This window comes from Panthera onca, chromosome B2 (genome assembly GCF_046562875.1).
Source record: "Panthera onca isolate mPanOnc1 chromosome B2, mPanOnc1 haplotype 2, whole genome shotgun sequence".
NCBI classification, from domain to species: Eukaryota; Metazoa; Chordata; class Mammalia; order Carnivora; family Felidae; genus Panthera; species Panthera onca.
In genome coordinates this window covers 40,622,130-40,637,607 of record NC_138343.1, presented here as the reverse complement: position 1 = coordinate 40,637,607, position 15,478 = coordinate 40,622,130, and the positions used below count along the sequence as shown (strand labels likewise).

The window sequence follows — 15,478 nt, the reverse complement described above, 5'->3', positions numbered from 1 at the left end:
AGCAAGAAGAGTATAAACCTGAAGACAGGTCATATACCTGGAAGAGACTTTGAGTGCTCTGTTTCCCCAGTGATTCGAGGTTCAAAATGGTTCAGAAGTTCACGAGCTGTTGCAGCCAATGAATATGAAGCTTAATCAGCTGAAATGATGATCCAGCTTTCTCTGGTAAGGTCAAGTTGGTTTGGCTAATGGCCATAACTGACACTAATAATATAAGCCTCTTAATTTTCAAGCTAATAAAGATGTTCCACTTTATTTGTAGCAAGGTGACATGGGGAACATTTCCATGGCATTTAAGTGTGCGAAACAAAACAAAGAAAATGTAGGCAGACTCAAAGTAATGTCAACACCTAAAGCATTTATTTGGATATCTTTAAACTTTTTACATATGATACATTCCAAATTTTACAAGATGTCCACAGATATTAAAGTTATGGCCAATTTATTAAACAGATATGATTTTCCCTGATATGGAAAGGATGTTATATAAACATTTCTACAATAAACATAATACATGCGGAAAAAATCATAAAAACTAAGATGATTCATTAGGTAGGGAAGACAATTAGCTTAATGATGCACACACCAGAAACTGGAAGGGTGCGTGTGTTGCTGTTTCATGTAAATTCATCAGACTCCCTGACATTCTCAGAGAATGAAATCCAGGGACACCCTCTGCTAACAACAGACTTCTATGAAGTCATTCCTGAAAGCCAGAGTATTGTTATGATTTGGTAAAAATGTTTATAATCCATTTACAGAGAGGGAACCTGGACTTACTTTAAGCTTGGTGAAGATATGGAGAAAAGCCAAAAGAAGCTGGACTTAACGCTAAAGGAATGGGGATGTGAAAAAGGCCAAAATAAACATTAAAATCATTGTGCCATCCACAGCCTCAGATCTTATGAACAGAAGGCCAGAAAACGGGGGAGAGTGCTGGGTCCTAAGTTGGATTTTCTTCCTGTTGGTCCTCCTCTCAGCTGGGTGAGCCAGTCCCAAGCAAAAAGGGTTAAGGTCATCCTTTCAGAGGATGGGTTCCTGCCACACACTACCGTGGAAGAAGCAGTGAATGTGGCTTCTGCATTCCCACTTATTTTAGCCTAAAGTCTGGAATCCTGATCTTCCTCCTGGGTTTACTGCAGTGTATGCAAAGCTGAGTGGAACAGAACTTTTAGATGCAATTCAAAACGGACTGAGTGAAAGGGTTACTTTCACTGGCTAAAAAAATCCAAGACCCTCTTATGATTCATTTGTCCCTTAGCCCCACCTCGGAGAGGCTCAGAATGTATTCCTCCACTAAATCTGCCATCACTCTCCGTGGATATTCAAGCTCTCAGCACACATGTATCAAACGAGAGTGGCTGTGTAGTATTAAGAGTTAAAAGCTATTTTACTAAGTGGCTATCATTCTGGGAAGGCACCTCTTAGTAAGAACAATAATGTTTAAAAATAATAAAAAGCCTGGGCACACAGGCTGTCCCAGGAATGTACTAAGTGAGCCAGCAGGTAAACAGCAGTTCATCTATTCCAGGAAATGCTGGAAGGGGTAGGGAAACCTCAAAACACCGAGTTCTAATTTTTTCTCCTAGTGTTTGATTCAGGATGCATACAATCTCTCGGTTTAGTCTTAGAAATGGGAATATATTGTCTGAAAAATTAGGATATTCTAAGGTTTCAAAAAGCCCTTTAAAATGAGTTTTTCTCTCAAAGCCAAAAGTCTTGCCAAAAACAAAAAACAAAAACCCAAAAACCATGTAACAAAAAAACCCAACTTCTATAGCCCTGAAAACCACCCAGCATACGAAGCAAATGCCTCTCCCCTTCGTCCCACAGGTGCACACATGCCCCAACCCGCTCACAGCGATGGAGACAAGGGATTGCCGCTTTCAAGATCCACTGCTTTGCTCTTAGAGGTAGGGTCCCGTCAGCGGAGGGGACAGCGACCCAATCCCAGTGGTGAGAGTCACTGAAAGGGACCAAGAAGTGTGACCCCGAGAGACCACAGAGACTTTTTCCTGCCGCTGTCGAATCAGCTTCAGGCCTGGAGTTCCTTGTGATCAGTAATGTAACATGGCTCAGACTACTGGGAATGGTCAAACACAGTCACATGCCCACAAAGGGTCGTGCCCAGCTGGGGAAGAGAGTGCTTCTCGCTGGATCCTAAAACTCAAGCAGTTACGTTTGAGGGACACAGCAAACAGTGCAAGAAAATCCGCTGATGGAAGGTGATTTTCATCAGTCCCTGGAGCCAGAAACTATGAAAACAAAACTAGGAAGGAAAGCTTAAATAAAGAATTGATTTCCAAATTCAGTAGAATTTATTTCCTATTCTCTTTCTTGAAAAGCCAACTGGGTTATAAAACTCCAAGTTTCTGTTTTTGGTAGTGAAGTAATTATAAATGCTGCCAGTCGATGCCAACCAGTGTCTGATTTGCTTCCTGTGCATGTCCAATTTCCTCCGTGATACTGTGTTGGTGCCAAAGCTTCTGAATCTTCTTAAATCGCTCTTTGCACAAGTGTAAAGGATTTCCCCGTCTAGAAGGAAGACGCACGTCACTCAGGATGCATTCTGTTTATTCATCTATTACACCCCAACCTTTCCTGATTTAGGAACAGTTACAAGTACTGGTTTAAGATCCTCTGCAAAATTCCTGTTCTGCATGAGACCGTGGCTAATAACACATTAGCTCTGAAGGCTGGCTAGGAGCATCTGAAGGGAGTAAGTGCCGAAAAGAAGAGGAAAAACGCATGCGAGCTACACTTAACTCAGACTGGGGTGAGGGAAGGGAGGGTGGGCCTGGGCAGGAGGGTGTAGGGGGAGAAGCTAAAACTACCCATTCATCATCTACTTTGCTGCTAAAATGTTAAGTAAGAAGGGAGGAGGCAGGGGAGGGAATGGGAGGAAAATTGCAAGGGTAAAAATGTTCCCCGGAGTGCTGTCTTTCAGCCAGAGTCTAATAAGCAAAGCAGCCAAATGTGAATAATTTCTGGGTCTAATTTACCCAAAGCAAAGGTTTTGGTGAGTTCATGCTGGTGGCCTTTGCTCCTGCTTCAGGGCACACCGGTCCTCTCACTCGCTAACCAGGGCTCTTTATCGTATGAGCCCACGCTCCTTGGGGCAACAGGAGAACCAGCACCAGGTGGCATATGCAGGTAACCTTGCAGCTGAGCGCCCGGAGCAGCCCCCTACTTCTCTTGCTTTGGTTTCCAGGCGTTCATTTCCTCCGCCCCAAGGCTGGATGGTTCTGTCTAGGTTAAGACTTTCACCTCCTCTGGGCGAAAAGATGGTCTGAAAGAAGTTCTTTTATAGTGCTTGAGGGAAGTGTCATTAGCATTTTCTTATGATATAATAGAAGCAGCCAGAGGAGAAGTGATTAAGCCTCATATACTGTTGTCTTGTTTTGTATGTTCTCTTTGTTCCCAGGCTCTTAATAAGATAAGCGCATCTCTCTCTCTCTCTCTCTCTCTCTCTCTCTTAAAGTAGGCTCCAAGCCCAATGTGGGGCTTGAACTCACAACCCTGAGGTCAAGTTCCATGCTCTACCGAGAGCCAGCCCCACACACATCTCTCATCAATTAAGATTTGCTCTTTTATATCACCTGAACAACACTGGGTCTCCTCATACAAAGCCACACAAGTCACAACAGGCTATCGCCACAGTGTTCTGATGCTGTGGATGCCACATGGCCATTTCAACGGTTCTCTGGGGTGATAAATGGAAAAAGTTGTACTCTCTCCTATTCTTTCCTCTTGTCTATTCTGATGGCCATGATGAAATTCTGAGGGCTGGGAAAGGTAATGGCGAGCGAGGCAGCCAGGGTGCCCTCCTTGGAAGAGTCCACCTCCACCAGAACAGAAGGTCTACAGCCCCTGGGCTGTTGGCAGGCAGACCTCACTCAGGCCTACCACATTCACCAGGTACTGAAGGCTCTGGAGGCCCAGGGTCAGCCAACCCAGCCCCCCAGCATGGGCCCTTACCTGAGTCCCTGGTCAGTCTCCCCATAGTCATCAAGGTAAGGAGGAGAATAAAAACAGCCTTTGGTTTTGCCAGCTAAAAATAGCACCTGACATTCCCGTACTCTGTAGAGAGACCGTTTATACATTCTAGATTAGTAACGGATGTCTGGATTCAGTTCCTAATGGACTCGAGTCTTATAAAAATAAACAACACTAGTGCTGGAAGAGAAGAAACAGCATTTATAGCAGAGACACTTAAAGTATCAACACATCCACCCAAGTTTTAAAAGTAATTAAACTGATTGTATTGTAACCAGTAACGATTGCATTGTAAGGCAATACAGCAAGGGACATTTTGGGTTAGGAATCGATGACTCATATAACACTAGCATTTAAAAAATTAAGTGTGAGAAAGATCATTAACTTCTAAGCATAAAATAGTGACTGTTATTTTAACAGCTATTATGAAGAAACTATTCATTGAAAAAATGTACAAAAACATTCTGAATTAGGTTGACTTGAAACACAACGCAACACTGTACATGACCAAAAGAATTTTGAAATATGCCAGAGAAGAGAAAATGCTACTTTTATATTTCTCCTAAGGGCTATTTAAAAATGGATCTCCCCAACCCTTTGAGAGGTTTGCCTGACCTTTTTTGTGTATTAATAATTCAGCTCAATTCAACGTTTATTGAGAACCTGTCATGTGTAAGAAGTTGTCAGGTACCAGGGGACTAAGATACCTAAGATACAGATATAATCTATGCCCCAGGGGAGCTCACACTCATGTCACTTCTCTCCTTCAAACCCTGAACTGGCTTCCATCTGACTCTGGTATGTCACCAGGACATAGCAGGCCCCACAATACTTCCCCTTGTGCACACTTCTCCAGCGACACTAGCCTCATTGCTGTTTCCTGAACACAGCAGGCACATTTCCCAGTAATTTTGCAATTGCTATTCCTGCCTAGAGTTTTCTTCCTACTTCTTTCGGTGTTTATTCAAAAGTCACCTTCTCAGGGAACCTTCCCTGGTTCCCTAACTAAAAATCCAACTCCTCGTCTGCCATCTCATATTTCTCTCCTTGCTTTACTTTTTGTCCTCTGAGTGTATCACTTTCTAAATTCGTATCAGCCTTATTTATTTTCTATCTCCCACACTAGAAAATGAGCTCCACAAAGGCAGAGATTTTTGTCTGTCTTGCTGACTACTGCATTCTCAAAGCCCACTACACAGTAGTCACGAATAAGTATTGGCTGTATATTGTCTAATATATACAACCATCGTTGACCCTAGAACAACACGGTGGTTAGGGGTGCCAACCTCCCCGTGCAGTTGAATATCTGTGTATAAGCTCTGACTCCCCCAAAATTTAACTACTAATAGTTCATTGTTGACTGGAAGCTTTACCGATAACATAGACAATGACTAACACACATCTTGCATGTTTTATGTATTATTTACTGTTTTCTTACAACAAAGCAAGCTAGAGAAAAGATGTTATCAGTTATGAAGAAACTCAGAAAGAAGATAAAATACATTTACAGTACTGTATTTACTGAAAAAAACTGACATATAAGTGGACTTGCATACAGTTCCAAACCGTGTTGTTCAAGGGTCAACAGTATATACATCAGCCAGCGATATGTATGGATCCCAAGCCATAAGGAAACAAGGGAAGTAATTCTGATTGGATTTGGGCAGAAAATCAAGGACAGTTTCACATTAGAATGAGGCACAAAGAAAGCAGAACTGAATTGTCATGGAGGTGGGAAGGATGACCATGGAAGCAGCAGCAAAGAGACAGCATGAGCCAAATATGAGCTGTGACGAGAGGAAGCTCCCCTGTTCCTCGAATGAGTAAAACACAGGAGAACAGCAGTCTCAAAATTCTTTGCAACACAGTAGTTTCTTGTGCTGTCCCTCAACATTCATATACCATGGCAGATGCGAAGGAAAAAGTGCCCAGCGGGCCTCACCTGAGGAAGATGCCCACCCCAGAACCACAGGAGTAGGTGTGAGCGGTGCAGGCTCCCACGTCTTCCCCTTCCAGTTCCGTCTGACAGCAGTAGCTCTGGGAGCACAGCAGAGTTCCACACACAAGGCACAGAGTGGGGGCTCTGCTCTTATCACCACCTGATTTGGGGCACCTCCATGGGACAGAAAGCGCTCAAGTCATTGCTCTAACAAAGAGTGGTTAAAGAGCTGACGGTGGTAAAGCCATCCCAGAAAAATTTTGCAATATCAAGTAGAGCTAAAGAGGCCTATATTCTATGGCCCAGGCAAATTTATTTCTAAAATTGGGAACACCTCACGCAAAAACCATGGATGGGAAATAATCTATCAACAATTGGAGAAGCGGTAAGTAAAATCAATAGGAGAAAAAAACATGTAAATTCTGCTATCCTGTGATGAAATACTACACAAGAGGGAGAAGTGATGAATTATAAGTTATGTATGTCGAATGTATAAAAACTCTTAACGAAGTTTGCTGAGTGACAAAAACTATAGAGTATATACAGTAGAGTGCCATTTTAAAGCCTAGAACATGTGAAATAAATATATGCTGCTTGGGAATATAAACATTTGCGGCTAACGTGTACATGCACAGGAAGGCTCAACACCTTGGGAGGACAGTAGATCTCTGTGAGGGGAGGAGGAAGCACCAGGGGAGAAATACACAAGGCAGCTTCAACCGTCTAGGTAACGTTCCATTTTTCATACTATGGATTATTATTTATACTGCTTCTATGTCAAACATTTAAAAACATTACCAAGGGCTCTTATTAAAGTGTAAATGGTTATTTAGATAACCCGTAGTGACATTTTGTCCCCCACTGCCCCGTTTCTCGTATCTTATTCTGGAGCGTGCTGGAATGATGCTGTTACAAGTCGGGCAGGGTAAAACTCTAACCAACGTTATAATTCCCCTACCCAAACGAGGCTGAACAACAACAAAATCCCTTAAATTCTGTGTAGAGAAGTGAGTGCTTCCAATGGTAGGAAAGGCTCAACACTTGAATATCAGAACTTACGAGAAATTAGATGCTTGATTAATGAGGCTGCTGTAATCCTCTGGAAGGTCTATTAATTTGTTGGATTCTCTTGGATAGCTAAAACAAAACAAAACACACCAACAAAAACACATAAAAAACAAGTTAGAAGTCCTATTATAACAATGACAGGTAACTCTTAGTTAAAAAAAAAAAAAAAAATGAACACTGAATCTGGGTGACTGGGTGTTACCACAGTGGCATGAGTGGTATGAGAAGCCATAGTCAGAAATTAAAACGGCACTCGGTTTTTTTGATGCAGTGTCTTTATTATTATTATCTTTTGTTTTTTTTAGGTAAGCTCTACACCCAACATGGGGTTTGAACTCACAACCCCGAGATCAAGAGTCCCATGCTCTCCCACTGAGCCAGCCAGGTGCCCCTAAAAAGGCCCTCTTAAATAACACAGGGCCCTAGGGTTTACATTTTTACTTGAAGAGCTCAGAATACATTATCGAGGTAGCAGACAGTACTTAGTACCTGCCCCATTAAAGTGAGAATGTGGGAGCTCTGAGAAGGAAGGGAAGACACTCCTCCCTGGGCTTCTAAGGAAACAGCACAGTAATGGAGAGCCCAACCATACAATTCAGGGTAAGACACAAAAGATATGCTTACTAAGGGTGATCTTGAGGCAGAAATGAGTTGGAGGAGAGAAGGCAGTAGAAAACACAGACTTTCTTTAGCGATACCAGGCCCTGGTGGTTCTGTGACAAGTTAATTCAGGTAAAAGATCCAAATCCAACTGGTATGTGAGGACCTGCTCTCAGTGCTCACCTATGCCCAGCACACACTGTGCGACATGGCCTGCCCCTTCTGTCCCTACTGCAGGGACAGACAGCCGGGGGGGAGTTACTGAGACAGATCTTACTCCAGAGTCACCTGGGGGGAATTTTGGGGAGACACACATGTCAACTTTAGAGAAACTGGATTTGGTAGGTAGGAGCCTGGGTATTTTTATTTTAAGATTTAAAAATTTTTAAGTAATCTTTATACCTAATGTGGGGCTTGGACTCATGACCCCAAGATTAAGAGTCTCATGCTCTACCGACTGAGTCAGCCAGGCACCTCTAGGCCTGAGTAAAAAGTTCCCAAAGTTATTATGATGTATACTTCAAGTAGAGAACTACTGTCCCACATGACAGTAGGGTTGAACCATATGAAACTGGCGATATTCAACCATTTTTGACTTATAACAATCAGAATTCCACATGGCTCAACCTATTAAAATTAGGGTGCTATCATCTCTAGATTTGGGACAGGCTATTTATAATATCAAAGAAATAGAACAGCCAATCTCCTCTGGCTTTCTGATTTTTATGGATGATGTATACAACAGAACCAAGGAGAGATTAACAGGTGAAATACATTTGTCATCACCCAGGATAGCACACTTTACTATGGAATCAAAATAGTGCTAATGTCAAAAAGGAATGAAGGGGGTTAAAAAAAGTGAATGAAGAAAAAAAAAGGCATGATTTGATAATCACTAAAGCTGAGTGACAGGAATGTGGAGCCTCATATTATTCTTCATACTTTTGGATAGTTTAAAATTTTCCATAATAAAAGGGAAAAACAAAGCTAACAAAAACTTGGAAAAGGAGCTACATTTTAATTTTTATCTTATTTACTTTAATATTTAGTTTTTGGGAGAGTGCAAGTGCGGGAGGAGCAGAGAGAGGGGGAAAGAGGATCCAAGGAGGCTCTGTGCCGACAGGCTGACAGGAGCAAGCCTGATGTGGGGCTCGAACTTGCGAACCGTGAAATGATGACTCAAGCTGAAGTTGGATACTCAACCAACTGAGCCACTCAGGTGCATCAGGACCTACATTTTTAAAAAAGCTAACATTCTAAAACACAGTAACTTTGCTATTTGTTTCTTCTGCCAAGAATAATGCACTATACTTATATTCATAATTCTGATTTTTTTTTTTTTTTTTTTTAATGAGAGGGAGAGAAAGCATGCATGGGAGCAGGGGAAAGGGGCAGAAGGGGAGAGAGAGACAGAGAGACAGAGAGAGAAAGAGAGAGAGAGAGAGAGAGAGACAGAGAGAGAGACAGAGAGAGAATCCTAAGCAGGCTTCATGCTCAGCACAGAGCCCAATCTCAACAACCCTGGGATCATGACTTGAGCTGAAATCAAGAGCTGGATGCTCAACCGAATGAGCCACCCAGGCGCTCCTCATAAATCTGATTCTTTTATAAACTCTCGTTAGACTAAGAAGAAAAAAGTATGAAAGCAGGATGTTCTACCTCCTGGAATTACTTTATAAAGGTCTGGGAGGTCAATTTTAAAGGAATGGCACACTTACAACCTGCTTGTTGCCTACCTCTCACCACCCAACCAAGTCTTTGATAATCTTCTTTTTTTTTTGAGCGAGAGAGAGAGGGAGGGAGGGAGGGGCAAAGAGAGAGAGAGAGAATCCCAAGCAGGCTCTGTGCTCTCAGCACAGAGCCCGACGAGGGGCTCGAACTCACCAACTGTGAGATCATGTCCTGAGCCGAAATCAAGAGTTGGATGCTTAACCGACTGAGCCACCCAGGCGCCCCCAATCTTTGATAATCTTTAACTTACCTTATAGCATCTCTTTCACCTTCTAGATATCTTTTAACTTCAATGTGATGACACCAACTTCAAAGTAAATAGAAAAAAAAAAAACACTTAACTTTTGAAGGGTTAGAACTAGAATTTTTTCCTCTCTAAATCCAGTAAGAGAAAAATAAACCTTTTTGCCTTAATATATCTACTGCATCAAAAGAAGCTTGGAGGAATACACATTTTGCTTCAACTTCTAAAATCAGAAGAATATGACCTGTGATTTTCTAAAAGCCTAACTATCACCCCACTAATTTGAGACACTCTGGAAAAACCAGTATGAATTAACGACAACCTTTTAGTATTTGGAGTTAGAATACTCCTATTAAATTCTTTTTAAATTATGGCAAAATATACATGACATAAAACTTACCATTTTAACCATTTTTAAGTGTACAAGTCTATGGCATTAAGTACATTCACATTATTGGGCAACCATCACTACCATTCATCTCTAGAACTTTTTTTTTAAATGTTTATTTACTTATTTAGAGAGAGACAGAGATAAGCAGAGAGAGAGGAAAACAGAGAATCCCAAGTAGGCTCCATGCTGTCACCACAGAGTCTGGTGAGGGGTGTGAACTCATGAACTGTGACCTCAGCGGAAATTAAGAGTTGGATGCTTAATCGACTGAGCCACCCAGGAGCCTCATCTCCAGAACTTTTTCAACTTTTCCAAATGAAATTCTATATTTGTTATTTTATTTATTTTATTTTATTTTGTTTTATTTTTTAACATTTATTTATTTTTGAGGCAGAGAGAGACAGAGCATGAACGGGGGAGGGTCAGAGAGAGGGAGACACAGAATCTGAAACAGGCTCCAGGCTCTGAGCTGTCAGCACAGAGCCTGACATGGGGCTCGAACTCACGGACCACGAGATCATGACCTGAGCCGAAGTCAGACACTTAACTGACTGAGCCACCCAGGCATCCTGAAATTCTGTATTTGTTAAACACTAGCCTGTTCCTCCCTTCTTCCAGCCTCTGGCAGCCACCATTCTATTTTCTGTCTCTACGAATTTGACTACTGTAGATACCTCATATAAGTGGAAACACACAGTATTTTTTCTTTTGTGACTGGCTTCTTTCACTTAGCATGTTTTTAAGATGAATTCATCCATGTTATAGTAGGAGTCAGAATTTCCTTCCTTTTTAAGCTGAGTAATATTTCACTGTATGTAAACTACATATTATTTACCTACTCATCTGTTGTTGGACAATTAGGTTGCTCTACCTTTTGTCTCCCAAGAATAATGCTGCTCTGAACATGGTTGTACAAGTATCTATTTGAGTCTTTGTTTGAAATTCTTTTGCAATATATACCTAGAAGTTAAATTGTTGGATCATATGATAATTCTATGTTTAACTCTTTGAGGAACTGCCATATTATTTTCCAGAGCAGCTGTGCTATTTTCTATTCCTATCAGCAATGCACATGGATTTCAATTTATTGACATCCTCGCCAATCAACATGTGTTATTGTTGTCTGCCTTCTGATTATAGCCATCCTAATAGTTGTGAAGTAGTACCTCACTGTGGTTCTTTTTTGTGTTTCCATAATGACTAGTGCTGTTGAGCATGTTTTTGTGTGCTTAATTGGCCATTTGTGTATCTTCTCTGGAGAACTCCTTTGCTTCTATTTAAATGGGTAGTTGCTCTGGAGCACCTGAGTGGCTCAGTCTGTTGAGTGTCCAACTCTTGATTTGGGCTCAGGTCATGGTCTCACAGTTTGTGGGTTCGAGCCCTGGGTCGGGCTCCATGCTGACAGTACGGAGCCTGCTTGGGACTCTCTCTCTTTCTCTCTGCCCCTCCCTGGCTCGTGCTCTCTCTCAAAATAAATAAATAAACATTAAAAAAATGGGTAGTTGCTTTTTTGTTGGGATGTAAGAATTCTGGCCATATATTCATACATTCTGATACTAATCCTGTATCAGATATATGACTTGCCAATATTTCCCATTCTATGGGTAAAAGAGCCAAATTTTCATCTTAACTAACTTGACATGATTGACAAGTAACTTTCTCTAGACTTCAATTTTCTCGAATATAAAGTGAGGGTACTAGACTAGATAACCCTCAAGGTTTTTCAGTTCCAAAAATCTACACGACAGAATCCTTAACAAGTAAGTTAATATAAGGAAATAAACATTTCTGCCACTACTCTCCTTCTAAACAAATCTGCTTATGCTGTTCACTAGCTTGGCAAAAACCTAACCACAAAGGTAAATTGTTAACTAAGAAGGCCTAATCATTATAGAATCATTATAGAATAAATCACACAGACTGATCGATCACACAGGCTCACTATCTGAGAATTTTGTAATATGTGATAAATCTAAGTTTGTTTCCTTAGAACTACTCAATCTAATGGAAGAAGAGTGTGTAATCATTACCTTTCAATCAGTAATTTTGTTATCTCATTGTTTTCTTGAAAAAGGCAAATGAGGTTGTTTGGCAGGGAAAGGTAGTTACACAAATGTTCAAAATGGCTTGTTCCAGAAACTGCAAATGGAGAAGAAAAGAGTGATGCATATAACAACTAAGAGTAGATCCTGTAGGAGAGTAAACAAGAGCAGAGCTTAAAAAAAAAAAAAAAAAAGGGCACGATGAAAGAGTTTGAATTTACTAGATACATAACTGGTAGAAGTTCACAAGAGGGCACGTGGAAGGGGTCCACAGGAAATGACACAGCTGAGAGTGGAGCCAGACAACTCCCACGCCAAACTGGTCACCATTTCTTGGTAACTCAGTTTTGCCGTTTGCAAAATGGTGACCAGCACGATCTACCTCACTGGGGTTATGTGTGAGCATTAAGTGACAGTCATAACACACGGGTGCTCTGGAAAAGTAGAAAGCGGTGCAGAAACAGGAGATGATTTCATCATGAGAGATGGATTTAAGCACTGTCTTTAATCATCGCTGCAAATGATTAGGAAGTCTAGACTATTCATTGGACGAAGCTGCTGGTCAACGGACTTTGAGAGGGCAGCCTTACGTGAGGCTCCCCAGGGCCTGCGCCAGGCACTATGAGGTACAAAGACCATAAACTTCAAGTCTGCCTTTGTACTACACTTTTGTGAAATGAATCAAAACAGAACATAGGAATCAACTGAAAATAGCAAATGAATTCCTACATTAAAATCACATATGCGTAATTAGGGGTATTCTGAACATTAATGCCACACATTTCAAGTCAAGAAACATTTGACGTTGTGAGTTTTCCTCTTTTATTATCTGAAGAACCCAGGTTACAAGTAACATAAAATTGAACATTTTAACATCTGAAAGCCAAACGAATGTATTGTACACGTAAATGTACAAAAATAGGACAAAATAATGTACAAAAATAGTACACTTACTGAGATCCAAATAAAATCAGACCTATACATAAGTATGCATTTTTATTCTATAATGGTGCACATCACCACAGTCAATTAGCTACGTTCTAAGTTTTCATTTTGATAAGGCACCTTAATTATAAACTGCTGGAGTGAAAGACTACATACCTTTCTCACACTTTGAAAGAAAGTAGAAATTACCTTGAATTTCAGGTGGGGAAGGAACTCCATTTAAGTAATGAAAAAACAAAGCAGAACACTTCAGGAATGGCATGATTCCATTTCTGACATTCCTCCACAGATGCCAGCCAGACGGTGTTTCTCTCAAGGCACTAAAAAGAGAAAAATAATTGGGAAACCTAATGAGAAAAGGTCATTTTAGTTTTGGAACAGTATGAGAACAGGGACAACTGCTATTTGGCATCAGTGGAACAGAGGCTTAAAAAAGTGGGCAGCCCCATTACAGGATGTCTGGTATAAATAATGCTATAGCCTCCAATGCTGTTATTAAAATTTATAAAAGTAGGGGCGCCTGGGTGGCTCAGTTAGTTAAGCGTCTGACTCTTGATGTTTGTGAGATCGAGGCCTGCATTGGCTCCGTGCTGACAGTGAGAGCCTGCTTAGGATTCTCTCTCTTTGTCTCTGCCCCTTCCCTGCTTGTGCTCTCTCTCAAAATAAATAAACATTAAAAAAATTTTTATGAAAGTAATATAGCTATATAGACAGAATACCTGAAATAAAAAACTATCCACTATTCTAGAACCTTTTATCAACACTATCATTCTGGCAAACTATTTTCACACTCATTTATGTCTTACATAGCTCTAACTGTAACATATAAAATTTAAAATTAGCTTGTTTTTCAGAACATCATAAACCATAACTGTTTTTAGAATTGTAATATTCTGGAATACATAACCTACAGCAAATTATTCCTCTGCAAGCAAACACTGCAATTGCTTTAAATTCTTTGCTAATATAACAATATCAGAGTGTACATCTTTATGCCTATAGGTTTTTCTTTTTTCTTTTTTTTTTTTATGTTTATTTATTATTGAGAGACAGAGAGACACAGAGTGTGAGCAGGGGAGGGGCAGAGAGAGAGGGAGACACAGAATCTGAAGCAGGCTCCAGGCTCTCAGGTGTCAGCACAGAGCCCAACAAGGGGCTCGAACCCACGAACGGTGAGATCATGACCTGAGCTGAAATCGGTCACTTAACCAACTGAGCCACCCAGGCGCCCCGCCTATAGGTTTTTCTATATGTTGAATTATTAGCATTATTCTCATAATACATTATTAGCATGTATTCTCAGAAATGGGATAACTCAGTCCAAGAATAAACATCAGGGTCCTTGGCATACATTTTTTTTAGTGTTTATTTTATTTTTCAGAGAGAGAGAGAGAGAGAGAGAGAGAGAGAGAGCGCGCACGCACATATGCAAGCAGGGGAGGGGCAGAGAGAGGGGGACAGAGGATCTGAAGCGGGCTCTGTGCTGACAGTAGTGAGCCTGATGTGGGGCTCAAGCTCACAAACCATGAGATTATGACCTGTTTAACAGACACTGTTAAAAAGCTAAGGAAACTGCTGTAACAAGTCACAATGACTCCAACAATACGTGGATTTCTAATAATTCCCTTGCACTCTGGCCAGTCCTACATATTAGTTTAAAAATATCTGGGGTGCCTGGGTGGCTCACTTGGTTAAGCGTCCAACTTCGGCTCAGGTCATGATCTCGTGGTGAGTTCAAGCCCTGCGTCAGGCTCTGTGCTGACAGCTGGGAGCCTGGAGCCTGCTTCAGATTCTGTGTCTCCCTCTCTCTGCACCTCCCCCGCTCGCTTGGTCTCTCTCAACAATAAACATTTAAAAAAATAAAATAAAATTCCTAACAAGACAACATATACTTTAGAATAGTACTTTGCCAGATCCTCTGAGCAAAAGAAGGTTCCGTGGCCAAATACATGTGGGAAGCTCTGCATGTTACTCCTTTCTCAGTGACTTCCAATTACATTAGTATATTAAAATTTCTTGGGGTGCCTGGATGGCTCAGTTGGTTAAGCGTCCGACTTCGGCTCAGGTCACGATCTCATGGTTCGTGGGTTTGAGCCCCGCATTGGGCTCTGTGCTGACAGCCCAGAGCCTGGAGCCTGCTTCAGATTCTGTGCCCCTCTCTCTCTCTCTGTCTCTGTCTCTCTCTCTGCCCCTCCCCGGCTCGCACTCTCTCTCAAAAATAAACATTAAAAAAAAAAAAAAAGTAAAAAAAAAAATTTTAGAAGTCCTGGGGTTCACTTCTTCATCTTCTCTTTTAAACATGTCAACAGGCAGCAATTTCCCTTTTTTTAACAAATGAATTCCGTTTTCATGCTATCACCTACTCATATTTGGGGAACTGTTATCATGTAAGGATTATGACCTCACCTTCCTGTGCACTGGTGCAGTGTTTTATACAAAGCAAGAACTGCTGATTCTTCTTCACCGGCAGGATTTTCTTGTTCCATGCCATTCTCTTCTGAAACATATGGAAATATCAGTAC

General features: G+C 41.2%; 1 protein-coding gene across 6 annotated transcripts in view; it reads right to left on the bottom strand.

Annotated features, from left to right (window-relative positions):
• Positions 1–338: 338 nt before the first annotated feature.
• Positions 339–15,478, bottom strand: part of UBR2 (ubiquitin protein ligase E3 component n-recognin 2) — a 123,860-nt gene continuing 108,720 nt past the window's right edge. For 5 of the 6 annotated variants that reach the window (XM_060614358.3, XM_060614357.3, XM_060614359.3 and 2 more), the window contains 8 exons: positions 15,363–15,453; positions 13,146–13,276; positions 12,000–12,108; positions 9,585–9,641; positions 6,995–7,072; positions 5,939–6,109; positions 3,979–4,080; positions 339–2,535 (listed from right to left, as the gene is read on the bottom strand). In XM_060614358.3, coding sequence (XP_060470341.1) covers positions 2,394–2,535; positions 3,979–4,080; positions 5,939–6,109; positions 6,995–7,072; positions 9,585–9,641; positions 12,000–12,108; positions 13,146–13,276; positions 15,363–15,453 — 881 coding nt within the window. In that variant the 3' untranslated portion in view covers positions 339–2,393. The remainder of the gene's footprint in view (positions 2,536–3,978; positions 4,081–5,938; positions 6,110–6,994; positions 7,073–9,584; positions 9,642–11,999; positions 12,109–13,145; positions 13,277–15,362; positions 15,454–15,478) is intronic. The other variant, XM_060614361.3, reaches the window with a different exon arrangement.